Source organism: Terrapene carolina, unplaced genomic scaffold (genome assembly GCF_002925995.2).
Source record: "Terrapene carolina triunguis isolate 2854851 unplaced genomic scaffold, T_m_triunguis-2.0 Scaffold53, whole genome shotgun sequence".
Classification (NCBI taxonomy): domain Eukaryota; kingdom Metazoa; phylum Chordata; order Testudines; family Emydidae; genus Terrapene; species Terrapene triunguis.
The window spans coordinates 12851534-12876907 of record NW_020664404.1 but is presented as its reverse complement, the minus strand read 5'-3'; the positions used below and the strand labels follow the sequence as shown (position 1 = coordinate 12876907).

Genomic DNA, 25374 nt, shown 5'->3' with positions numbered 1-25374 from the left:
CCCCCCCGTATGCCCAACCGCCATCGCACGGGCCTGTGTCTCTGGCATCGCCCCACCCTGCACGGCCCTGGGGTTCAAACCTGCTGGTAGTCCAAGGGGGTAGCAGGGCGATAAGCCCTTGATGGAAGGGCTGTGTCTGTTTGTCTCTGGGAGGGGCCTGTCCCGGCTGCCGGCTCTGAGTCAGCTCCATTCTGGAGCCATTTGCTCCAGAGAATGCGCAGCCTTGCTGTGCCAGTGAATCTTCCTTTCCTGGCCCGCCCCCCAATTGCAAGCCCAGCCTTGTGGTTAGTGCCCTGGGAACTGGGTGCTGGGATGCCTGGGTTCTGTCCCCAGCGCTGGAAGAGGAGCGGGGTCTAATGGTTAGAATAGGGGGGTGGGGAGTTTCTCTCACTCCATTAGCAACTTCTGGGTCCCCAGCGAAACCTCATGGTCAGCAGTATCCAAGGCAGCCGATGGGATGTAATACAGTCAGGGCAGACCTGGTCCTCATCCCTGGCTGGGACGATCCGCGCACAGCACCAGTGCCCTTTCTGCCCCTAGCTCAGGGCTGAATGGTGACTGGGCAGGGCTTAGGAAGCCTGGCCCCAGTTCCTCTGGGACCTTCCCCCAACGCCGAAAGAGTCACTGGAGGAGGTAGCTGGTGAGTGTCCACATCGGGGGGTGGGGTGGGCGAGGGCACTGTCCCTTGCTCAGGCCAGACCCTCCATTAATGGGGATTTGATGGGGGGGATGACATCAGCAGTCCCCGCTTGGTGCTTTCCTGGCTCCCCCAGACGCTGGACTGAGCCCAAGAGGAGAAAACTAGCCCTGGCCCCCTCCAGCCTCTGGAAGGCACTTCACATCTTGCAGCGCTGCTGAAAGCCCAGGTGGATCTGCTGCTGCCTCTGTGAGGGTGAGTGTAGGAGCCATTGTCCCCTGAGCACCCAGCGGAGTTTGGTGGAACTAAGGTTCTTGGGAAGCCCGCGCTGAGCAGGCTCTGAGTGGGAGGGTGCTGGGGCAGGCGCTCTCAGAATCCAAGATAAGTGTGTCCTTCTCCCATGCTCCCTCGGAGATGTCAGTGACTCTTCCCCTAATGCATGCTTGGCTGTTCCTTCCACTGGGACTCGGGATGCAACACCAAGGAGCGGGTGTGTTTATATGGCCTGGGAATGTGGTTAGGCAGAGGCTGGGGGGCGGTTTTCAGCTCAGAGAAAGGAGAGTAGCGGCGGGAAAGACATTTGCAATGTTTTAGTCTTGCTAGAACTCACAACTTGCAGCTGCTGGGGGCTTTGGCCTGGAATTTGTTGTGTGCAGCTGGACCCAGCATGGAGCTGGGCCCCTGTCACGCTATGCAGGAGAGATGCATGAGAACCCTCTGCCCTGGGGAGTCTCATGCATTCTCTGGAGAGAGTTGCAGCAAGGCCTGGCCTAGCGTCCAGATGCACCCAAGCCTCTGGGAGGTCAGAGGCCACAATCATGGGCCACCGAGGTGTTTGGAGCAAAGGGGGATGTGGAGGGGGCTGCCTGAGGGGGGCACACACTGTCTTGAGGAACTGGTTCCCTAGAAATCCCAGCCATGCTATGCAGTGTCAGCTCCAGTGACTTCAGCTAAGGCAACAGGTGCGGTTTGTGCAAGCCAGCGTTTAACTCTTGCCCGTCTGTTCCTTTAACCAAGGCAGCGACATGCAGGTGTTCTGAGCCCTGCTGGTTGGGGGAGAAGCTTCCTGCTTCGGGGGCTGCTTTCAGAGCCTTCGCAGCGGGAGGCTGCGCAGTAGCCAACAGACAAATATTGTTCATGAGCCAAGTCCAGTGACTGTGTGGATGGATCCTCGGGCCTGGGAAGAGCCCCATGGACGTCCCTATGGCTCTGCCTCAGCGCAGGAGTTCACCTGCAGAGTTACCGGCTGGATCTGGGCTGAAATCACAGCTGCTCTGTATGACCCGCCAGCCAGCAGCAATGCTCCCTGTCTACCGCTCCACTACCCAGTGTCCACCAGCTCGAACGGCGATCCAGGTGTGCACAGGGAAGTGGCCAGTGGTACTTTAGAAGCAGGGCAGTGGCTCTCATCCCATGGCCTGGTTGCACTGTTGCCTGATGCAGCAGTGCTCTAAAGAAGTGCTTCTCTCCAGAGCTGCGTGCCTCCTTCATCAGTGATCCGCAGAACCCAGTCATTTGGGAACAGAGCTGTGGAGGGTTACGGGCTGGGAGGGCTCGTCTGCCCACGAAATGGTCTCTGGGGTGCAGCACAGGGCAGTGTCTGCGGAATGGCCCTGTACGGATGCAGACGGTCGTGAGCCGTGCTTCTGTTCCATCTCCTCCTTGGCTTTCTTTTCCAGAAAGGGACTACAGCAGCCTGTGTGACAAGCAGCCCATCGGCCGGCTGCTCTTCCGTCAGTTCTGCGAGAGGCGGCCAGAGCTGCAGCGCTGCATCCACTTCCTTGATGCTGTGGTAAGAGCCCCGCTAGTCACCAGCAGCCCGGGGACTCTGGTGCTCCTGGGGTTGGGTGCAGTTTGAAGCCAGGGCAACCTGCTGGTTTTGGGAGGATCATGGCAGGAGGGATGTCTGTCTTGTACGATTGCAGGTGGCAGGGCTGGCTCCAGGCACCAGCGAAGGAAGCAAGTGCCTGGGGCGGCCAATAGAAAGGGGTGGCACTCCATCCGTTAGTGGGGCGGCATGTCCGGGTCTTTGGCGGCAATTTGGCAGTGGTTCCTTCACTCCCTGTCTTCCTCTTCGGCAGCAACTCAATCAGCTTTTTTTTTTTTCCCCCTTCGCTGCTTGGGGCGGCAAAAAAACTGGAGCCGGCCCTGGCAGGTGGGATGACATTGTAATATATGGAGTGTAGGGAGCCCTGCTTTTGCTCCGTCGGGGGGTGAGAAGGGATGCAGCAAATGGAAAGCAATGGGATTCCGAAGGGAAGGGGAAAGTGGATGGGGGGTGTGGTACGGTCTGTGGGAATTCCCATGTAGCATTGGCTCTGCCAATAACTGATTTCTCTGGGAGCTGGAAGTCTCTCAGGAACATGTGCAGTGAGACAGAAAACCCACCCTGCACCGTGCATATAGCTCCTGATCAGAACAGTCCTATGGAAACGTCCCGCACAGCTTCACGGGGACTAGAAATTGCTCTTAAAGCCTCATAGGATGTAAGATCAAATGAGGATCTTTTGAACCATCCTATTGAATTCTACAGCAGAGCTGTGGGGGCCCAGTTGTGCGAGACTTTGGGATGACTCATGTGCTTCAGTTAGACACCTATGGTTGAATGGGGCCATAGAGAATATCTCTGCCATTGAATTCTGTAGGAGGGTTCCAAGCTTCTCTCTTGCTGTTCAAATGGCTTTGTAAATACCAGCCTCCATAGAGGTGGTGATTTCCTATGGCATTCACTAGGATGTTTCCATGAGGGAGAAAAGGTCACTTGCCTTCCATCTATGTTCTTTCGCTGTTGTTGGATTGTTAGGTGGTGATGATGGACAAGTGCTTCTTAGATGCAGGAGAAAATGAAATAGCACTGGTGCTAAGGGTGCACTTTAGCTATGGGGGCAGTGCGTTTCACAGCCCTTTCTAAGGCAACTGTGCAAAAATTCCATCCAGATAACGTGTAACTTCAGTCAGGCCTCCTAGTGAAATCATATCTTGGCGTTCTCAAGGGCTTTTTGTTTTTCCCCTTGAAGGTTTCCTGGTTCTGGAAGCATGGTCTGTCCAGCAGGGCTTGGTTTCACTCTGGGTCACACCAGAAGATTTGGGCTTTTTTCATTAGCTAACTTGAAGTTCTGATCTGAAATCCATGTGCATCTGCTGTTAGACTCTTCTGATGCCAGGAGGCAATTTTAGATGCTGTTTAATAGAAAACGTAAGCCTCCTAGAATGATCTGTGTTTCCCATTACCAAATTGTTTATGTAACTGAGGGAGCTTTTGCCCTTCAGACTGAGAGGAGTTTGCTTAGTCCCATTTGGTTTGGGTCAGGGGAAAATCTCGCTCTGTGACGAAGGAAGCAGCCAGTCCTGCCAGCAATTCAAGCTGGTGTACGAAAACTTAAGCATTTTTCTTTTTTTGCATAGTCTTGATGCATCTGAGTGGCAGAAAGGCCAATCCAGTCATATGGGTGTTTAATGGGAAACACATGCCTGAAAAAGAATCCTGGGTTTGTGTGAGGCTCTTTGAGCTTATGGAAGATTTAAAAAAAAAAAAAAAAAATTCTTGCCCATCTAAGTCAATTAAATAAAACTCCTCCAACCAAAGTTGATCTGGTGGTTGCCGGTAAGTACAGGTATGTACCTACTGGGACTCTTCCATGTCTCCAGATACAAACCCTTTTGTCTCCAGCTACCGGTAGTAAAGCTCTGCAGGATGTTCCAGCTCCTCCTTCCACCACTGTCCTTCCCTTTAATCCCCTCCTTCTCTCCTGCCTCTCTTGTGGGCTGACAGAGCAACACCGCGTTTCCTCCTGACCAGCCTCACCCGTATGTGCACCGCCTTCCACACCTAGAGTCTGCCCTGGCCCCTCATTCGTTGCGATTCAAGGAGGTGATTTAGATTTTGTGACGTGAAGCATGTAACTTCTGATGTTTCAATAAAATTTCACATCCAAATTTCACCAGTAAAAATGGAGAGGAGAAAATTTTTACTTAAGTCTTGGTGAAATTTGTCCCTGTTCTTGACCCCGCTGTGATTTCAGTCTCTAAAGCTCCAGATTGTTTGAGTCTGGGCTGCTATAGAAGCAGTCTCTCCTCTTTCACACCACGAGCAGCCCCTGCATTCCAACGCCAGCGGCTGACAAGGCTGACCATGTTTAAGCATCGCTGTGTTCCAGGGTGATGGCCACATTATCAGACAGTTCTCTTGCATACCTGGAGAGGAAAAATGTTCCTGCACTATCACGCTGGAGAACTAGGCCTCTTGGCTAAGTCACAAGCCTCTGCCCTGGTTCTAATGCATGTGGTTAGCTATAGACAGGGAAGGGCCCTCTGCTTGGGGAATCCATCTCCCACCCAGCTGATAGAATGGGCATCTTTTTGTCTTGTAGGGCACTGTAGGCAGCTCATGTATTGCTTTATGCTGTTGTCTGAGCTGGCAGAGTGGGGAATGCTTGGCTCAATTAGCAGGCAGAGTCCCTTTTGAGGCTCATGTGGGGTCACTGAGTCTGGGCACGCTGTAGAAACTGAACTGGAGAAGCTTCACAGACTCTGGCCCGCTCCATCCATTCTCTATGGATTGGGAGAGACAGTCCCTGGGATAACTCCAGGCTGGTTTAGGGCTCCAATCCTGGCTCTGGAATCCCCTCCTGAACTTGAGAGCTCTGTCTTGGAAGGGCTGCGTCTGGATTCCCCTGGTCTCTGGCTCTCTGACCCTGGTCTGGCGGGTGTTAGTGGATGGGCTATAGTTCTCTGGCGTTGGGTGGGTTCTGAGTCCTGTGTGCTTTCTCCCAGCTGCTGTTTGGTGCAGTCATGAGGTCAGATTCGGTTTGGCCCGGCCCGGGGGGAAGGCGACTTTGAGCACAGCATCATAGAGATGCCCCCTATGCTTCTGAACTTGGGGAAAATTCTCTTCTGGCCACTTCCTGGACCCTGGGTGCTGCCAGAGCAGTGTCTAGGGCCGGGTGGGGACAGCCCCTCTCCATCGGCCTGAGTGTCTGTGCGTAGGCTGGTCTCATTTCACTTGGAAATGTTCCTGCCTGGCCCTGGCAGTGATATACAAAGGGCGTGTGGCTTCCTGGCTGGGATTACGGGCACCCCAGCCCTTTGCGGTCTGCACGTCATTGTTCAGAGCGCGCTCAGGGCCCTCCAGGCATGTTGGAAATTACAGAGAAGCTAATGACCACGGCAACTGCTAACAGCTCTGGAAAGCCTCCCCAATGCCCTGCTTGTCTGTAAGAAGCCTGTGAACAGGGGCTAACCCCTCCGCACAGCAGTGGGATTTCTCTTCCTGGCGGGGCTCCGGGTCTGTGCTGCTGTGGCAGACCTCCCAAGCCATGCAGCCTGGCATCACACCAGGGGGCTGTGTGGCTCTGCATGCTTGGAGTTCTGTCGTGAGCTCGGGGAGCGCGCTCAAAGCGCCGTCTCCGTGCAGACGGTCCCAGTAAAGAAACCAGTGTCCAGTCTCTAGTCGTGTTTGTGATGGGGGGGGTGTTGTGCCGGGGAGGGACACACACAGCGCACACGCAGGCAGTTCCTGCCCTACAGCTCCTACCATCTAACCAGGTGATGAGGGACCACAGGGGGAGCACAAGGTGACACATGTCACGGGCAGCAGACCCAGCTCAGCAGTTGTCTAGTCATTGTCGAGTGTGGTGTAGGCCTCATGGCGGAGGCGAGCTGTAAGGAGGGATTGGGCCAGCAGTGATGGCTCCAGAGAAGCCAGGTGAGAAAGGCAGTGCGTTAAAGACACTGGTTAGGCTGTCTCCCGCTCACACCTACCTGCCTTGTAGTTTTTCTTTCCAGTGATTTATTTTTTTGAGTCCTTGCTGGTGGGTTTCAAGTGACCCCAGGACAGTCGGGGGTGGCGTAAAGTCCCGCCTGGCTTACAAGGTCTCTGTCAGGTTAGAAGAGCGTAACTCTGCCACTACGTTGCGCCTAGTGGGTGGAGGAGACGGGTGGGCGGAAAAATTGCAACCTCAAATCCCAAGCCAGCACGGAGGAGGTGGGGATGTGGAGCAGTGCTGAGGGGGTTTTAATGCCCAGTGTGTGTCGTTTGCTTGCTCTACTGGTGGATTTACAGTTGTGGGGGCTCTGTCAAAACACACACGGCGCACTCGGGTAAACTCAGGTCTGTTTAAAAACCAGTTTAGTCAAACCTGGGCGACCCCCAGTGTGCGCACACTGATGCGAGCTTAAAACTGGGTATTCCAGTTTAGCTTGTGCCTGGAAATTTACCACTTCAGGCTAACTTGTTAGAAACAGGATTAAATTGACATTTTTGTCCACACACAGTTTGGCACCAGTTTCACTTGCTTTGCTTGAAATTGTTCTGTGAGGTAAACCTGAGCAGCTGTGTGTGTCGCCCAGGCCTGAGCTGGATTTCTGAGCCCCCCTTCCTGGCCCCAAGGCAGAGGCTGGACTTTCCTGTAGCAGCATTCGAGCTAGTGCAGTCGGGTTACTTGCTGAGGAAAGTTTAATGTGAGCTAGTCTCTAAAATGTGCTTGGGAGCCCTGATGAAATGGGTTCGGTCTAGCTGTGAAACGGCTCTTCTAGCTGTCCCTCCACACACTCCCCTCTTGGCGCTGACGGTCCGGCTGGAATACAGGCTCTGCAACCCTGATTCTGCCCCCACTGGGCCTCTGCAACCTCATTGTCAAAGACCGGGCACCCCCAGTTTGCAAACTGGTTCCACAGCAGTTGCAGAGGGCCTGACCTAGCCTGGCCTACAGAGCCTCTGTTGCTGGTGGTGTTGAGTGGGATGGAAGGAGCCCAGCTTGCCTGTCAGCTCCCCGGGGGCTGTGGGGATCAGGAAAGCATTTTCACTCCCAGCTCGCTGCTTGCACAGGTGGAGGAGTGAGGTTTCACCTGCCTTGGAAGGCATCAGGGATTGGACACTACGGGATGCTCCACTGATCTAGTTTGGCATATTGCAAAGGGGGAAAGACGTGCAATGTATAATGCTGCAGTGTGTACGAGGCTGTGCTCTGGGGCCCCGATCCCAGGGGCAGGCTTCTCTTTATTCTGAAGGAAAGATAAACTGCGGTGCTTTGGTCTCATCTGCCCCCCCCTGCAGCGTGCTGCCATCCAGCTCCAATTGTGAGCGATCCCCACAGCCCCTTTGCACGGCCCTGCTCTTGTCTTGTCTTGTGACATTACTGAGGGCACGTGGGATCCACCCTGCAGCGCGGTCCCCGGGGACTTGCTCTGTGATTGCTAGCTGTCTCTGCGCACATCCTTGCCGGGTGCCAATGGGCTGGTGTCTCTTCACGAAGTGTGTTTTTCTTGGCATGTTGGCTCTCAGAGGCTGCGTGCCCGGGGGCCCTTGCAGGCTGCGCTGGCTTGTTGGTGGTGCTGGGGTGTGTTGCGGGCTGCTCTCTTTACGAGGCTGGCTGCTGGCGGGAAATGTCAAAGGTTGGGAGGGAAATGGCCTGGGGCCACATGTGGCTCTGAGAGTTGCTGAACTTGCCTTGTGTCCATGGATGAATCGCTGACCTGGCAGGTCGTCCTCCCCAGTGAGGTGGGCTCTAGTGGATTAAAGCAGTGGGGGCTGGGAGTCAGGACTCCTGGGTTCTGTCTCTAGCTCTGGGAGGGGAGTGGGGTCTAGTGAGTTAGAACGGAGAGGAGGGGGGCTGGATGCTGTCCCCAGCTATAGGAGCAGAATTGGGGTCTAGTAGGTTAGAGCAGGGGGCGGGGAGTCCGGACTCTTGGGTTCTATTTCCTGCTCTGGGAGGAAATGTTGCCCAGTGGCTAGCACAGGTGTGCAGCCACTGGGTTTTATTTCAAACTCTGCCACTCAATCACTGTGTGATCTTGGGTCCTGTCACTTAACCGATCAGTGCCTCAGTTCCCCATCTGTAAAGTGGGGCTATGGACAACACCCTGGGTCATGGGGACAGCGGGGGCTGTCCCTGCCACCTGCTCTCACTGTATCCTGTCTCGGCAAAGTGGACTGGTAACAGCTTGGACCCTGGTCGCTTTACGGCCCCCTCCCATTCCCTAGCTTCTCGGGGCCTCAGTGGTCCTGCCGGAGCTGTCCTGGGAGAGCTCCCAGCCAGCACTCTGGTTCAGGGCTGGCTCGGAGAGGCTTACGCAGCTCCTCATGGGACATTCCAGCCTGTTTGTTTCTCATGGCTGTCATCCAGTGGCCTTTTTATTAAGGAAAACACAGATGTCACTTGAGCCTTGAGAATGAGGGCGACCCGTGAGCCATCCCCGCTATGCTGGCCCTCCAGAGCCTATTTCCGTCCTTCCTGTTCAAGGCGGCCGAAGCCTGGGACGGTTTTGAGAGCACCTGCTCCGTTTATTCCCCTGATTGGCTCTCCTCCCAGCCCCCCTTTATTAGGGGACTGGGTGCTTAGCCAGCTTCATACCTGACTCTGCTGCCCTATGGGAGAGGTGAGTTCTGAACGAACCCTTCGCCCGCTGCTCATCCCTGCCGCTGGGGGTCGTTCCTCTGTCCTCCGTCTCCTAGCGCCCGGCCGAGTTCCCAAAACACTGGCCGAGGGAGCGGCAGGTCAGATTTTAATAGCAGAAGAGCATGGCTCTTGGAGGAAGGCAAACCGCCAACACCCAATGGGGAGGCTTGGGCAGGGAGGTGGAAATCGGGGAGGAATGCCGGGAGGGGCTTGCAGGGGCCCCGTGCCAACAGGAGCAAAGCGGGAAGGAGACGCCAGGGAGGTTGTCTGGGCGCTTGGCCCAGGGTAGGTTTTTCCTGGTGTGGTTGGCTTTTTAATGAGGGTTTGGCCAAAAAGCCTGGCTGCTCCTGTGTCTGGGAGCTCGTCCCCTGCTCTCTGCCAGTTCAGGCCCTGCAGGCATGTTAGTGTCGGTGTTAGCACCAGGGTGGGCCACTGGAAGAGCAGGGGTCTCTCGGGCCGAGTCCGTTGCTGCCTAACAAGCACCGTGGTGGGGGTGACTGTGGTGTTTGAGCCCAGGCAGGGTCTGTGCCTGCTTGCTTTGCAGCCGTTCTGGCCCGGGGGAAGACGAGCAAAGCCAGCTCTCCTGTGTTGCTCTGCCTGGAGCTGTGTCCGGGAGGCCTAGCAGCGAGTGCTTAGTAGAGCCCAGGGGTCAGCACAGCGTGGGTGAATCCCCCCGAGCAATGTGTCATGTTAGCTCTCCCCACGGCCAGGCTGTTCCGGCCGGGGGCTCCCCCGCCTTCGCAGGCAGTTGCTCGTTGTTTGGTTATAAATGGCTCCCACTGTCCGCACAGCTGTTCCTTTTGTTTGGCTGGTGGGTGGGAACATTTGGCTATATACCCCCCCGCCCCATCACGCCGGCTTCCTGCCTGTCCAGGGAGCTGTACTGCAGGGAGGGGACGGTTAGCCCAGTGCCGGTCGCCCTGAGCATGGGGCAGAGTCCCACGAGCATCAACACTCGCTGACAGTAACGTCACGCAGGTAAATGCAGTCAGACCCTGTAGGGGTGCCCAGGTCGCCCGGGAGCCAGCCGGGGCACCAGCCATGATGCCAGGGCAAGCAAATAGATGCTGATCCCGTGAGCTGCAGCCTCGGCCCCCATGGTGCCCAGCACAGGGGCAGGGTCTGTACCTGGGGAGCGTGAGCACTGCACAGAGCCTGTCCCAAGACCGTGGCAGGCAGGCCTGAGCTGGCAAGGGGTGTCGTGGCCGGGCAGGGGGGAGAGCGTCTCGGCAGAGCTCCAGCACAAAGGGCGAGAAAAGTCAGGCCAGGCCTGCTGGCCCTGGGATAGCTGGGGCAGGGCAGCACCGGGCCTGGTGCTGAAATCCCTTTGCAGCCCAGGTCTGTAATGCTGCTGGCTGCTTCAGCTGCCGAGACCCTGCTTGGGGCCAGCTCCCCTGGGATCAAGGGCAGCATGTGGCCTACAGGGTGGAGCTGGCACGTCTGCGCTGGGGTGGGGAGAGGAGTCCCAGGCCATCCAGTCTGGTCTCCAAGGCCAGGTCCTGATGTAAGGGCTGGAGGGGGAAGCGTGGTGCCTCCGGGCACTCGGCGGCGTTTCCTCTGTCGGGAGGCTCTCCGGCAGTGCCAGGCAATGGGAGGCAGAGGTGTGGAACCAACACGGTGTCTGCCTTGGCGGCTCCCTCAGCCTTGGGAGTTGGTGCTGTGGTGAAAAGGCAGAGGCCTGCCTTGCTCAGAGCCCTGCTTTGCCCATTGCTGGGGGTGAGCATGTGGGGACTTGGGGCCGGCTTCACCGCTCTGGGCTGTGCCTGTCTGGGTCTGGCGAACCCAGGTGTGCCGAGGGGCCTCCTGGGCTGGCAGAGGGATGCGCCTCTCCTTGCCAAAGCTGGAGCGGTGCTGAAATGCACCAGGCCTTGCAGAGCAATGACCAATGGACATCCAGCCCAGCTCAGTCTGACGCCCCTTTCTGCTCCGCCCAGATCGATTACGAGCTCTCCCCGGATGAGCGGCGCAAGGAGATGGGCGACGAGATCATCCGAAGGTTCTTTAAAAGCGAGGTGAGTCTGTGCCCGGTCCCCCACACGTCCTCCGAGCGTGAGCACAAGGGAAGGAGACAGGCAGAGGCTGGCCAGAGGCAAGTGTGTCTGTGAGGGGAGGGTGCCCCTTGCTGGCAGCAGGGAGAAGATGCAGGTCTGCGTCCCTGCCGGAGAGCAGGGTTTCAGCTGCACTTTCTCTCACGCTGCTCTTGCTGGGCTAGACAAGGTGCTAGGAGCCTAGTAAGTCCCTGGACTGCCTAGGGCTGGGCAAGGCAGCTTGGGATATCCCATGATTCCTACCCAAGAATCAATCAGGTAGGTGGAAAATACCCAGGTGGGGAGCTGGCTGGGCTTGGGGACATCAGCCAGGATTCAGACCTGCCGTGCTCTCTTTTCACCTCAGTCTTCAGACTACATGCCGGAAATCAGCCAGGCCCTCATGAACCAGTGCATGGAGAACCTGCAGAAAAGTTCCTGTAAAGACCTCTTCAGCAGCTGTCTACAGTGAGTACTGGGCCTGGCCTTTAGCGGTGCTACGCATGATATAGCGTGGCCATGATTCGTGGGGCTGGAGAGGGGTCCTCCAGTGGGACAGCCGGGAGAGCAGAGCTAACGTCCCCTTCTCTCCCCCAGCCCTATGCACGAGTACCTGAGCGGCGCACCCTTCGCCGACTATCAGGACAGCATGTATTTCGACCGGTTCCTGCAGTGGAAGTACTTGGAAAGGTGAGTGAGGGCTGCCCGGCCGAGCCTGTCTCCGGGCTGCATTCGACTGAGCTGGGGTCTCATGGGCCTTAAACACGCCTCATGGCTTTATCGTTTCAGGCAGTCGGTGACCAAGGACACCTTCCGGCAATACCGGATCCTGGGCAAGGGGGGCTTTGGAGAGGTAGGGCTGTGCTGCCGGAGAGGGGGGCTGGGCAAGGGCTGGTTTCCCTGGTGCGTGGCGCAGGCTCTCTAGCCTCTGTGTAAAATAATCCCCTTTGATGGCAGCACCAGCCTGGGCAATGCTGCCAGCGGGTGAGGCCCAGGTCTCCAAGCACTGCTAGCCCCAGGAGCGCTGGGCAGGGGCCTGTCTGCCAGGCTGAGGGGGGCCTCGCCCAGAAATGAGGTCATTCAGGCTCTGAGAGGCCAGTATGTGAGCACAGCCCCGTGGTGAGGGATGGGCACAAGGGCATTGTCTGTCCCCACCCTCCATGGAGGAGCCTGGGGCTAGCCGATGGGGACGTGCAGCTGGGCCCTGCTGGCTGGCTCCTGGGCGGGCTTTGTGTGGCAGGGGGGCTGCTTGGGGCTGGCTATGTTGAGAGGCCAGACACAGAGGAGCTTTGTAAAGACAATTGGAGCAGATAAGTCAGTTTGCTGCTGGCCAGGAAACCCCACAATCCCCTGGGGGAAGCCCCCTTGCCTCTCGGCCAGACGGGATCAGGAAGCCGGGTCATTGCCCGAGACTCCGTTCCCCTGATGGCTCTGGACAGAGACGTGGCTTTGATCATGCCTGGAAGGATAATGCCAGGCCCTTGGCCCAGGGGTCTCCTCCAGCTAGTCCAGTCCCTTCTCCCAAGCACCAGGCGCTGCCCTTCCTGGCCTCCTCACGCTGTGCTGTGTGCGTGCCTCCAGGTCTGTGCCTGCCAGGTACGAGCGACAGGCAAGATGTACGCCTGCAAGAAGCTGGAGAAGAAGCGGATCAAGAAGCGGAAAGGGGAGGCCATGGCCCTGAACGAGAAGCAGATCCTGGAGAAAGTCAACAGCAGGTTTGTGGTGAGTGTCACTCTCCTGAGTGCTGGGCTCCCAGCCCTGCGTGGTGCTGCTGCTTGCTCCCTCCTCTGGCTCCGGGACAGTTCGGGAGCCCCTCTCCCTGGAGCTGGCCATTGGCGGGGACCCCGCTGGGTGTTAGTGGGATGGATACACCCCACTATTCATCACGTGGGTTGGGACTGGCGGTGTTTGTAAAGGGGTGGCTGGGTTTGAAGTGAAGCACGCAGAAGGGGAGTGCCATGGGGACCCAGTTGGCATGCTCCCCTGTGCCCTTCGGTCCGTACAACCCGATGCAGCCATGGCAACAGCTGTTTGAGTCCTGGCTGTGCCGAGGGTGCCAGCTCTGACGCTGCCTGGCGGGGGCGGGGCGCTCTCGCAGGTCAGCCTGGCCTACGCCTACGAGACGAAGGACGCGCTCTGCCTGGTGCTGACCATCATGAACGGGGGCGACCTCAAGTTCCACATCTACAACATGGGCAACCCCGGCTTCGAGGACGAACGCGTCATCTTCTACGCCGCCGAGCTCTGCTGCGGGCTGCAGCACCTGCACCAGGAGGGCATTGTCTACAGGTGAGCGGGCCTGACTCGGGCCATCCATGGCTCCCCGCGAGAGCTGCGCAGTGGCGGTGTCCGCCTCCAGGCGGTGCCCAGGCTGTGGGGTCGGGAGCATGCCCTGTCCCGCTACTGAGCACTTGCTCACTCAGGGAGGAGATGGTTCCCGAGTGAGTCCCTCCCTCTCTCCGCATGCTAGGGGCTGGGCAGGATCGCTCCCTGCAGGGCACCTCCTGATCAGCCAGGCACTCGGGGAGTTCTGTGTGCCGGCCCCGGGCCTCCCCTTCCCTGCGCTGCTCTGCGCCTGTCCTTTCAGGCTCTGCACACTGCCGGGCCACGGCTTTCCCCAGGCCTTGGGGCTGTGCTCCTGGTACAAGATGCTGGGCCATGCCCCTCCCTCTTCACTGACTAGGATCTAGCCCATCCTCACGGCCTGGGCCGTGAGACCCAGCTCCCACACCACGCTGACCAGCAGTGTCCGAGTGGCTCACTGGGTCCCCCAGCCCTCCCCCAGTGCACTCAGCTGAGCTACTGAGCCCCAGCTGGCATGCGCTGCAAGGCAGAGCCAGGGAGCACGTGCGGACGTAGCCGAGCCTGGGCTGTCCTGGTTGTCTCATTCTGAGCCGGGCCTGTCTCTCCTCCCCAGGGATCTGAAGCCGGAGAACATCCTCCTGGATGATGACGGTGAGTGGGGAATGCCCAGGGGGAGCTGCCGGTGTCTACACGGCCCCTTCCCAGGCTGGTGGGAGCGGGAGCCCAGCTGGCCCCTCCTGGCTGCTGCTTGGCTCTGACTCTCTTCACTGCATCGGCTTGCACTGCGTATTCCACCCAGGCTGGTCCCAGCCCTGAGCCGCCTCCCAGGGCAGGGGACGGGCTCCCTCCTGCCCCGGCTGGTACGGCTCACCCACGAGCTGGGCTCAGCAGAGCACCAGCTGGAGGGGGGCGCCCGAGACAGAGCAGCCTGGGAATCCACGTTCATGTCAGGGTGAAGGGGGAGACTCCTGCCATGTGGGGGACGGCTTCAGGCTCTGGGTATCAGACCTGAGATGCCCCTCTGAGAATACTGTCTGCGCCGCACAAGGGGGTGCTGAGCTGGAATTCCCCACCCAGCCCTGGGCTGCTGCTCTCACCCCAGAGGTGGCTGCATTTCATTGTTGCTGAGGGTAGAGGTGGTGCCATGCTCTGGGATGGGAGGGGACGATCTGCCCCCTTTGGGAGAGACGTCGCATGCATTGCCTTGCATCTGAGGTCAGTGGCTCCCTCTGTTCCCCTCTGGGATGATTTTCCCTAAACCCATCTCCTTAGACTAGCCCAAGCAGCTGATGCCTCAGTTCCCGAAGGGCTGCCTGCTGAAGGGAGGCGGCAGGCCCATGGAGCTGGGAACCCCAGATGGAGTGGGGGTAGTGGGCAGTCCCACTGCTGAGCCTTCTGATTTCCCTCCCGCGGCAGGACACATTCGGATCTCGGACCTGGGGCTGGCCATTAAGATTCCGGAGGGCGAGATGATCCGTGGCCGCGTCGGGACCGTTGGCTACATGGGTAGGTGTTGGGGCTGCCATTGCCGGGGGCAGGGGGACGGCTGGAACCCAGAGCGCTGGGCCAGGTACTGGTGTCAAGGGGGAAGCCGCTAGGCAGGATGGCTGTGCTCTGCGGCGGGGGCCTTTCTCCCACCTGTGGGCAGCCTGGCCTTGGGAGCTGGTGGGTGATTCCGAATGGGGTTTGTTTGAGGGCTGCCCCCTACTCTTGCCCCGCCAGCTCCGGAGGTGATTAACAACGAGCGCTACACCTTCAGCCCAGACTGGTGGGGGCTGGGCTGCCTGATCTACGAGATGATCGAGGGGCAGTCGCCGTTCCGCGCCCGCAAGGAGAGGGTGAAGCGGGAGGAGGTGGAGAAGCGGGTGCAGGAGGAGCAGGAGCTGTATTCCGACAAGTTCACCGAGGACACCAAGGCCATCTGCAAGCTGGTGAGTTGGCAGCTGGAGCCGCCGGGCCCTGTGCTCATTCCGTAAGGCCTGTCTGTCCGCAGTGGTGGCTGGCGCCTGCAGCAGGGGTGCCCAGGCCTGCTCCGCTCGGCGTTTGTGTGTATGTGACTCCTCCCTGACCCCACAGGCCCACAGTCTAGAGCCTGATGCTGCTCTCAGCTGCAGACGCTACCCAGCTTCTAGCTCTGGGGAAGAGGGGAAGCGCTGAGAGGAAATCCCACGGCTCTGCTGACCCACCCCCTGGGATAAAGAGTGTTGGGTCGAATTCTTCCCTCGACCGGGAGGTGGGTTGGCTACAGCTGTGGGAGGACGTTGCTGCTGTGTTCGACGTGTGGACACAGCCCCAGCCCCTCTGTGAATGGAGGGCGATGAGTCTCTTGTCAGTGCAGCGTGAGCTCACCAGGCAGGGACCATCTCACTGGGGACAGTGCTCGGCATGCTGGGGCTCTGGGCTCATTGGGGTCTGGGGGAGCCACTGTCCGTACAAAGCTCCTCCCCACCCCCAGTGCTCTCCTGTGCGCCCGGCTGTGGTGGCAGCGCCTGCCCGCTCTATCTGGCCCGCTGCACTGCGTTTAGTCTGCGTCACCCCCCCCGTGTGACCACTGGGCCTTGGTCCCTGTCTCCCCAGCTCCTGACCAAGGACCCGAAGCAGCGACTGGGCTGCGGGGAGGACGGGGCCGCCCAGGTGAAGCAGCATCCGTTCTTCAGGACCATCAACTTCAAGCGTCTGGAGGCCGGGGTCATAAAGCCATCATTTGTGCCAGATGTAAGAGCCCAGGAGGAGCAGGGTGGGGGCGGAAGAGCCACGAGTCAGTGCTGGGTCAGTGGTGATGGGCTGATCCTCCAGTGGGTGCACATTGAGTCTGAGGGGGCTACCTCCCCAGCCCAGGGGCCACTAGCAGCAGGGGAGTGGGCCCTGGAGCATGCTGGGGGCGGTCAGTCCCCTGCCCCACACTGAGCCTCTCCATGGGCCCTGCAGCCTCGGGCCGTGTACTGCAAGGACGTGCTGGACATCGAGCAGTTCTCCACCGTCAAGGGTGTCAACCTGGACCAAACGGACAGTGATTTCTACGCCAAATTCGCCACGGGCAGCGTCTCTATCCCCTGGCAGAATGAGGTAAAGGGGTGGGGACGACTCTGCAGCCATAAAGGCCGAACTCCTCCCTCACCCCACTGTGTGTCCCAGCAGACAGTGCCCCCCATGCCGCTCTCTGGCACAGCAGCTGGCAAGGAGGGGGGCTGAGTCCATGTCGCTGGTTGGGGGGCTCTGGCCTGTCTGCTTTCCCCAGAGGAAGATTGGTGCCCTGATGGCTGAGCCCTCTGCCTCCGTGCCAGGGCTGTGGGGTATGCCAGGGTGTGCAGGACAGGTGGTGGGCTTCCCTCTTGTGCAGCTGGGCCCCACGGCAGGGTCTGGGAGGACCTCTGCCCCATCCCACCAGAAACCAGGCTGGGGCAGAGCCTGGGTTAGCTGGGATCCAGGCCTCTGCCCTGCAGCTGCAAGCCCCGAGGAGGGTGCGTGGGAATGGAGCTCAGGGTGACCCAGCAGGAGGGAGCTGTCCCGGGAGGAGGGGCAGGAGCCCCATGGCTTAAACTGAGGAATACAAAGAAGAGCCTGATCCTGCTCTAGCTCCAGGGCATGGGGCTGTCCCTCCTCTTGCTGGCTCCCAGGGATGGTAGCGCCAGTGTGCTGGCACCCCAGTGCATCCGGCTTGGCTAGCCCCCTGCTCCCAGAGGCACAGGGAGAGTGCCCTCCCCAGGGACCCTGCCTCTGATGGCCTGGGGGATGGTCCCATCTCTGGGCTCCCTGTGGCCCCGGGTGCCTCCCGCTGAGCTTTCCCGTGTGCCTCTTCATAGATGATTGAGACCGAGTGCTTTAAAGACCTGAATGTGTTTGGACCAAATGGGATGCGCTCCCCGGATTTGGACTGGAAGCAGCTCCCCGAGCCCCCCAAGCGCAGCTTGCTTCAGCGGCTCTTCCGGCGGCACGTAAGGCCTGTTGTCTGTCCTGCCTGCGCTCCCTGAGGCATTTGCCCCGGTCTGGGACCCTGGCCCGGCTGGGGTTCCCCCACCCCCCATGCACTGCAGCAGGCTCTGGAGACGGCCCAGTTCCACGCCTGCCTTCAGCCAGCCCTTACAGCCAAGGCTGGTTCGCTCTGACCTGCTCCGGCCCTGGGGAAGCGAACGCCCCCTCAGACCAGCTGGAGTCAGCTGGCCAGGCTCTGGCAGAAGGCTTCTCATGGCTGAGCCTGGCCCGGTAACACCCCCCGTCAGCTGTGTGGACGCCTTTGGCCCACGCCGGCCCTGCCTGGTTTCTGTGCCATTGGTATGAAGGGCTCGGGCGCGTGGCCAGCCCTGAGACCTCGCTCCCTGGGTGGGTGTCTCTGCCCTGCTGTGTGCTGCTGAGCTGCTGCCCTTGCAGACGTCCTGGCGTCTCTCCAGTAGCCCTTCCCCTGTCCCTTGCCTTCCTGGCCAGGCCTATCATGGGGGAGCCCGTGGCTTGCAGGCGGGAGTGGCTGAGCCCCTGTCTGACCCGCTGTCCCCCTCTGTCTCCCCCACAGCCGGCTGACTACACCATCAGCACCAACACACACTCCAACCTCACAGCGGGCGTGAACTCGCATCCTCCCACGGCCAACTCTGCCTGCCAAGGCCGGGCCATAGCACAGGCACCTTCCTGACCCCCCTTCTACCATGGAGACCCTGCTCCGTTAGAGCCAGCACGGGCAGGCCCAGAGCCCCGGCCCGGAGCCCGCCCGTGGAGCTGCCGTCCTTGCCTTCTCAGGGTTACCGTGGATGTGAAGCTGAGGCTGTTGGAGCCAGAGCTGGGGTGAGGGGCTGTTCCATCACCCTGCCCTGCTGGGCTGAGTCACTCATGGAGGCTGGGTGGGAAGATGCAGCCCCCCCCTGCAGGACCGCGAGCCAGATACGCTCGCTGCACCTCATCCCATCTGATTGCCTCTGGGTACCGCCACCAGAGCTGGCTCAGCCCTGCTGCCGGAGGTGCATCGCGCTGGCAGGACCCTGGCACGGCCGCATGCCAGACACAGACTGCGCAAGGGAGCCTGGATCACTCTGTGTGTGCATACAAGAGGCTGGAGTCGGCGTTCGTTGTCGCCAATAGCTTCCTTGCCGTGCTCACTGGGGTGGCCTCTCCCAGCTGCTCCGGCTCTGCCCCCGCCCCCGTGGTTCCTGCTGCGAACCCTGCCCTGGGAGGCACTGTCGGCGTTGTGCCCATTCTGCGTTTGTCCGGGAGAGGGGTGCTCCCTGCTGGTGTCACTCCCCCCCCCGTCTGCGGGGTCTAGGAGAGAGGAGGGGTGGGGCTCACAGCCCGGGTGGGAGCCCCTAGCTGCTCAGGCGGAACAGGGGCTGGCCATAGCCAGCTGGCTGCAGAGACCAGGGGGCAGGTGTGCAGTGTGTCTTGTAGCTGCTTGGCCCCTTTCAGTCCAGGCAGGGTCTTTCCTGTTCTAGCACCGCCCCCGGCAGCACCGATAGAGGGGCTCAGCCAGCCGTGTCCTGCCAGCGCAGCGGAAGCCAGAGTTACGGTTTGCTAAAGAAGGGCAAAAATGTCTGAACCGAAGGTGGCGCTCGTGTGACTGAACTCTCCACCTTGCTGCTTCCCTCTGGCGGGGCTGCGGGTTGGGATTGAGGGGCACCAGTGAAGCTCTGAGCTGGGGGGTCCCAGGGCTGGGATAGCCGGGGGCTGTGGGTTGGGATTGAGGGGCACCAGCAGGGTTGGGGGAGCCCAGGCCGGGGGAGCAAGGAGGCTCTGTTTGAGTGGGGTAGGACCTGGGGTCCTTTTAATTTGGGGTCACGAAGGCCATCAGTCAGTTGCACCCACACCCCCTTGTTGAAGAGAATTGGTGAAGGGAGCAATGACCAAACCCCTTCTCTTCTCACCCTCTCCCAAACCCAGCACCTCTGACTTCCCTCACCGCAGTGTCCGTTCTCTAAGCAAGTGTCCCAAAGAGTCAGTCAGTCCCCCTCTGAATCCTGCCCCTGCCCTCGGCCCAGCAGGAGGTCGCTCCTGGGTCCCTTAGCTGCCACCTACCCAGGGTCTAGCAGCCTACAACGATGACTTGTAGCCTGGCCCAGAGGGTGAGACTAAGACCCCCTGACCCCCCATAGGACTGGCCACGGGCCCCTGGGCTGTCACTTGCCTAGGAGCGACCCGAGGGGGGGAGTCGTCTCGGCTTCGGGCTGGAACGCGGGCAGCTGGAAGGTGCTGTGGGCTCAGATGGGACCTGAGTGCCGTTGCTGAGTGGGGAGGGGGCGGGGCAATCTGTTTTCATAGCACCTGAGCCCCAGCGCTGCTTGTCTCATGGCGGGCGTTTGTGTGACATTAGGAGCCGGCAGTGTGCAGGGAGCCCAGCGCTGGGCCAGGTGTGGGCCATGTTTTTATCTTTAGGGTCTGCGCTGGCCTTGTGCTGGGGGATCTGTCTGCTCTTAACAGATTTGGTGCTAAAACGAGAGCCGCTCCCAGCGGAAGAAACTCGGGCTCTGAGCAGGGGAGTGATGAGATTTCCAGGGACCACCCCCAAGCTGAGCTGCTGAATGCGCACACAGCATTCGCTCAGACTTCAGTGTGACTCCGATGTCTTCACACAGCCCTGGGTACCTCTTTGCTCCCCTGCTGAGGCCAGAGTAAAGACCCTCTCTCTTGTCCCAGTGGCTGGTGTCCCTCCCCCCTAGGGCTGGGTAGGGAAGGAAGCTCCCAGTTCTGCCTGGTGCTAGTGATGTCATGAGCTGCGGCAGGGGAAACCCCTTTCAATTCCTCTTTATGTGGAACCATTCCTTCCTCTCCCCCCCCCAGGTCAGTAGTTGCCAAAGGGGCTCCTCTCTTGAGACTGGCCCGTGAGGCTGTGTTGTCCCAGGAGCCAGGGCTGGCAATAGCAGACTCCTGAGCCGGGCCAGATCTGCCAGGCCGAGAGCCGCAGACTCGCTGCACTTTGTGGCTTCGCCCCGATTCCAAGTCCAATGCACAAACCCCCTTCTGTTCTCCAGCCTCACCGCTCCTTGGGGAGCTCGATGGCAGGAGTGGGCCATGGGGTCCGGCGGGGCACGTAGCCGGCTCTTCCAGCCCCAGCCGCTGGCTGTCGAGGGAGCTGCGCATTCTGCCCAGCCGCTTGGCTCATCGAAATCCAAACTAGACGCTCCATGGGGAGCTCGTGTCCCAAGGGAGGGGCTCTCTGATGGGGAAACCAAGGTTAAAGGCAGGCTGTGCCGTGCAGTCCCACTCGAGCTCTCCCTCCCTTCATGCCTAGAGCAGCGGGTAAAGCTGGCCCCTGCCATGGTCCTCTAGGCCTGACCAGAGCGAACCTTGTGAGCGGTGCCCCAAAGATTAGCCATTTCTGTCCGACTGACACCTGCCCCCTGTGGTAAGAAAGGGTATTACAGCCTTATGCCCCTCCCCTCTCTCAGCTGGAGCGTGAGCCATGCCTGTGGTGACCTCAGCAGGTCCCGTGTTCAAATTACTTCCAGCATGAGCATGTCTTCTCTGGGGAGTGGGAATCTCTGGGAGCGCAGCGGGGCGATGGGGTTCCAGGCCTGGCTGGACTCCTGATTGCTTGGTGGTTGTGCGGGAGGAATCTTCACCTCACCAGTCTGGTTTGCGCTGGTGGAACTGGGAGCTGAGTTCCTGCCGGTGGCAGCTGCAGTGCAGGCTGGGCTGGGGCCCGTCTCTCACCCGGCTTTGAGCCCGGCCCACACGACAGCTCTCGCCAGCGGCGCTGGTGACTGGTGGGTCCCATCTTTGCCAGTGTAGACAGGGCTGTCAGTGCTCTGGGGGTCGTGCTGGGTTGTAAAGTAAGGGAAAGCCAGTGCTGGTGAAATGTAGGGTGATTGTGCATGGGGGAGGCTGCTCCCCGGGAGCATTGCTGGAGCTGAGCAGTTGGGGTCTGGATTTGGTCTCTGGAAGTGTCTGTGTCCCAGCCATTGGCTTGGCTGGACTGGCATGGACCTCGCTTTGCCCTGGTCTTGGCAACCTGCTTGGCTAGAAGTGCAAACAGGTCAGGGGGAAAACAGTGCAATGTTGCAGGAGATTTAGATGCATCAATGGAAGATGTGTCTAAATCCTCTAGACTGTTTGGCAGCCTCAACCCAAATTTAAAAAACCACTGATCCCGCTGCACTCATGTTACCAACAGTAACCGAAACAGAAAGTGGTTGCAAAAAGTTGTGTTCTTGTTCCCTTCATGCATTTTGCTCAGCTTGGAGGGAGAAATTAGGTAGGTTGGTGTCAGTGGGTTTCACTTCCTAGTTCTCCAGAACCAGTCCAAGGTTGCAGAGAGTGAGTTGCAAATGCTGCAGAAGGAGGTGTAAAACCAGACTAGGTGTTGTTCATTGACACTTTCAGGTTGATCCAATTATTAAATTCTGTGAAACACTTCATTTAGGAAAAAGTAACTCTTGGGCCTAAATGACATGACTGTCCCTCTGAAAAATACAGACTGATGGCTTCGGTGTAAATGAACCGGGAAAGATTGTTTCAGATGCTGTGTCTCTTATCCCTGGAGCCTCAACAGAGACCCTGAAATAATCCCTGCTTGGTTTTTTGAAGAACTTACAACGATTCTATGTGGGGGGCTGGGCAGAGAAAGTTTCTTGACCATGATTGTATCCTACTCCATCTCGTCAGAGAGGAAAAGGTCTTCTGATACCATTGAAAACGGGGTGTGAGAGAGAGAAAATGGGTGTGTTTGTTAAGCAGACTGAGAACTGCCTTTTGCTGAAAGATGCTCTGTGACCCACTGACCTTGTCCAGAGAGAGACTGTGCGCCACATGGACAGTATCTGTTTCTATGCAAGGATAGGGTGCTGTCTCATGCCAGTTTCTCCAGCGGGAAGCCCTGGGGATTCCAAACAAGACTGAATTTCCCCCTTGCAAAAAGACACCTGTATTTTTGTATTTTCCTTTCTCTCAGCATCCATGGGCTTTGGACTGGTTTTTTACACTGTAAATTCCTGATTCTGGCGTATTCGGTTTGGTTTTTGTACATTTGTAAACATGTGTAAATACTTACATGGTGAGTGCCTGGATGTACATTTTAAAGCTAAAAGCAGCAAAGCAAGCCATGTGGTGACTTGTACACATCTATGTTTCAGGGATATTTTTATGGGGAATTTAAAACACAACAAACCCAACCTCTCAGAGGAAGAAGTGGATGTCACTTTACCCCAGTCGAGGAGAAGCCCTCTTACTCCGCTGTATTTTTGTAGTAAGCTTTTACAACTTTCTAATTTGTAATTTAATTACAGGACTATATTTTAGGTTGGTTTTCTTTTTTTTTCCTCTTCCATTTTGTAAAGCACTGAAATTACATGCATGGTCATTTTTATTTTTTGGAGTGTGCCCTTGTAACTTCTGGATATACAGGTATTTTTGGTTTTCCTGCCCCCCACCAGTAACAATATACACACCTTCCCCTAGAAACGTGAGCGCTGTGTGCGTATGTGATACTTTCCGTTTCACTGATCAGCCGCGCAAGGTTGTCAAAGCCATTCAGTAGGGAGTGCAAAGACAGGGCCGGGTCCTGCAGCTGGATCTTTGGGCCCCATGTGAGTGCTGGGGCCAGCCCAGGCACGTACGATTGCAGGATTGAGGCCATAACCTGCAGCAGCTGCCCCTGTCCAGCTGGCTGTCCTGTGCTGCTCCATGGAAGGGAGACGGCAGGCTTCCAGCCTAGCGCTGAGCTAACCAACACACAAGAATCTTCTGAATAATGAGGAGAGAGCTCCTTCCAAGGGACGTTTTCCTGCAGTGATAACACTCCTTAGCTCCTCAGCCATGGCTCCCAAAGCATTTAACAGAGGTATGTGCCATCATCTATCTCACAGATATGGGGAAACTGAGGCACAGAGCGGGAATGTTCCTTAAGGTGTCTTGGGGACACAGTGACCAAATCTGCTGCTGTGCTCTAAGCACCGGCCCATGCTGCCACTGTAGAAGCAGAAGCTGTTGGTTCTCTGCCAGGCCCCCATGTGCCCTAGAAACCCACCACTCCCCACCAAATAAGATCAGTCCCATAAGCCCTGAGCCTCTTCATCCTCCCTGCGGTTCCTGAGTGCATCCCCTGTAGCCCATTAGAGGTAAAACGGTCTTTGAAATAACCCTCCTGGCTTTACGCTTTGGTTTTTCAATGAGTTGTCACAGACCCCTGAGCTGCAGGGAGCTCTCTTGGCCACTGGGTGGAAACAGTGCAGGGTTGTGTGCTCAGGGTCAGATTTTCAGCTCAGCACCCAACGTGGGGGGTGCACCCCACCAGCCGGGATCTCCTCAGAATCTGGCCCGAGGGCAGGGGAGGAATGCCAGTGCAAGCGGGGACCCTGGCAGGGAGACGGGCTCTGGTGAACATGGCACTTGCCAGGGGACCCAGGTGTCTGCAGTGCACAGGGGCTGCTGCTGTAGCCTAGCTGGGTCTGGGAAACAAGGCATCAGAACCCGGCTTCTGCTCTGGCCCTTTTACCCCCTTGCTCTGCCGAGTCCTTCTGTGGTGGGCTGGCCTGACAACCTGCTGCCCTCTGCAGAACTGGTGCTGCTGCCCTCTGCAGAACTGGTGCTGCTGCCCCCAGCTCTCGGGGCCCCAAAACTGACCACGCTGAAGACAGGTCTCCCCCCCCCCAGCACTGGACAGGAGCAGGCCCAGCAACGGCAGGGCAAGCGCCCCCCTTGGTAGCTGTGCCCATTGCAGCCACGGCGGGCCGGCTGGGGCGCTCCTGGAGCACTGCACCATTCCCCCATCGTTGGCCAGTGCAGGCAGAGGGTTACTCTTCTTGCTGCTTGCCCAGCCAGGGAAAGGAAAGCATCCCATAGTGCAGACTCCTCGCCTTCATCCCCCTGGGGCCAGTCCTGCAACCTGCGGAGTCGAGGGAAGCGCCCCCAGGGAGCGTTTCCACCCCTGGCGTGGGAGCAGGCCGACGGGGTGCTGGCTGGGGCAGCGGGTCTGTTCCTGGCAGTGGCGGGCTCTGTGGTGGGGAGGGGGAGCTGACAAAGGGGCCCAGCTGCCTGGAGGGGTTGGGGAGCTGGATTCTAGCATCTCCACACCCCTCCCTAGCTGCAGGGCCATTGACAGCTCCCCGCCTTGTGCTGCAGCGTAGGCTGGTGGCAGGTCCTTGCTGTCCCACCCTTGGCAGCTGTCTGTGCTCCCTCCAGGCGCGCTCGCCCTCTGCACTATTACCACATGGCTCCCAGGCAGCGCCTGGGTGAGGAGGGAAACCAGATGGCAGTGCCCAAGCCCCCTGACCACCCTTGGTGAGTGGGTGGGGCAGGCCTGCGGAGAGCTAGTCCATGGCTCAACCTGTATCGGAGCCTGGCACAAGTTTCAGACTGAAGCCAAAGCCCCTCACACACCTGCAAGTTGCTGCCTTCCCCCTAACGATCAATTAGGCACCAGCCTCCTCCCACAGGTGCCACCAATGGGGCCCTGGTGCAGAGAGGACTGGGCTCTTCTGTTTGTTCCTGTGGGAAGGGAAAGCTCCCAGGCCCACTTGCAAGGGGGATTTTTCCTGCAGGCTGCCTGCCTTTGCCCTCTGGCTAAAAGCCCCTGTCTGGAGCCTGGGGGAAGAGAGAGCTGCTTGTGTGAGAGAAGACTCGATCCCCAGCTCCTGGAGAACAAGGTAAAACACTGTAGTGACTGCAACTTAAAAAGCTTCCTGTACTTGCAGCTGGGTCTGGGATGGAGGCTGCCGCAGGGTTTGCATCCTGCAGGCTACGTTTCGGTGGCACTCAAGACCCCTTGGTGCTATATGTAGCAAGGACGGTCCTTGCCCAAGAGAGCTCACAGCCTGAGCAGCCAAGCCAGACCAAGGGAGGGTCCTTCTCCCCATCCACAGCTGCGGGAAGGGGCCCAGAGAGAGTAACCGAGGCAGCATGTGGCAGAGCTGGGACCTGACCCTGTGTCTCCGGAGTCCCTGCCCAGCGCCCTAGGCACAAGCCCGTCCTGCTCACCACGTGTGCCGTGTTCATGGAGGGGAGCCTTGTGCATGGGGGCTCTCCAGGGAAAAGGCCTGACACCAGCCCCACGAGCCAGGTCCTGCAGTGGCTGGACCTTGCGCTGGGCCCACGG

The 25374-nt window shown here is 58.8% G+C and overlaps 1 protein-coding gene across 1 annotated transcript in view; it reads left to right on the top strand.

Annotated features, from left to right (window-relative positions):
• The window catches only part of LOC112116636 (G protein-coupled receptor kinase 5-like), a 63954-nt gene extending 44986 nt beyond the window's left edge, over positions 1-18968 (top strand). The window contains exons 3-16 of the mRNA XM_024214259.2: positions 2317-2429; positions 10968-11045; positions 11428-11528; positions 11658-11750; positions 11850-11913; positions 12642-12782; positions 13159-13349; positions 13978-14015; positions 14781-14870; positions 15087-15295; positions 15942-16079; positions 16293-16430; positions 17168-17299; positions 17872-18968. Coding sequence (XP_024070027.2) covers positions 2317-2429; positions 10968-11045; positions 11428-11528; positions 11658-11750; positions 11850-11913; positions 12642-12782; positions 13159-13349; positions 13978-14015; positions 14781-14870; positions 15087-15295; positions 15942-16079; positions 16293-16430; positions 17168-17299; positions 17872-17991 — 1646 coding nt within the window. The 3' untranslated portion in view covers positions 17992-18968. The remainder of the gene's footprint in view (positions 1-2316; positions 2430-10967; positions 11046-11427; positions 11529-11657; positions 11751-11849; positions 11914-12641; positions 12783-13158; positions 13350-13977; positions 14016-14780; positions 14871-15086; positions 15296-15941; positions 16080-16292; positions 16431-17167; positions 17300-17871) is intronic.
• Positions 18969-25374: the final 6406 nt, after the last annotated feature.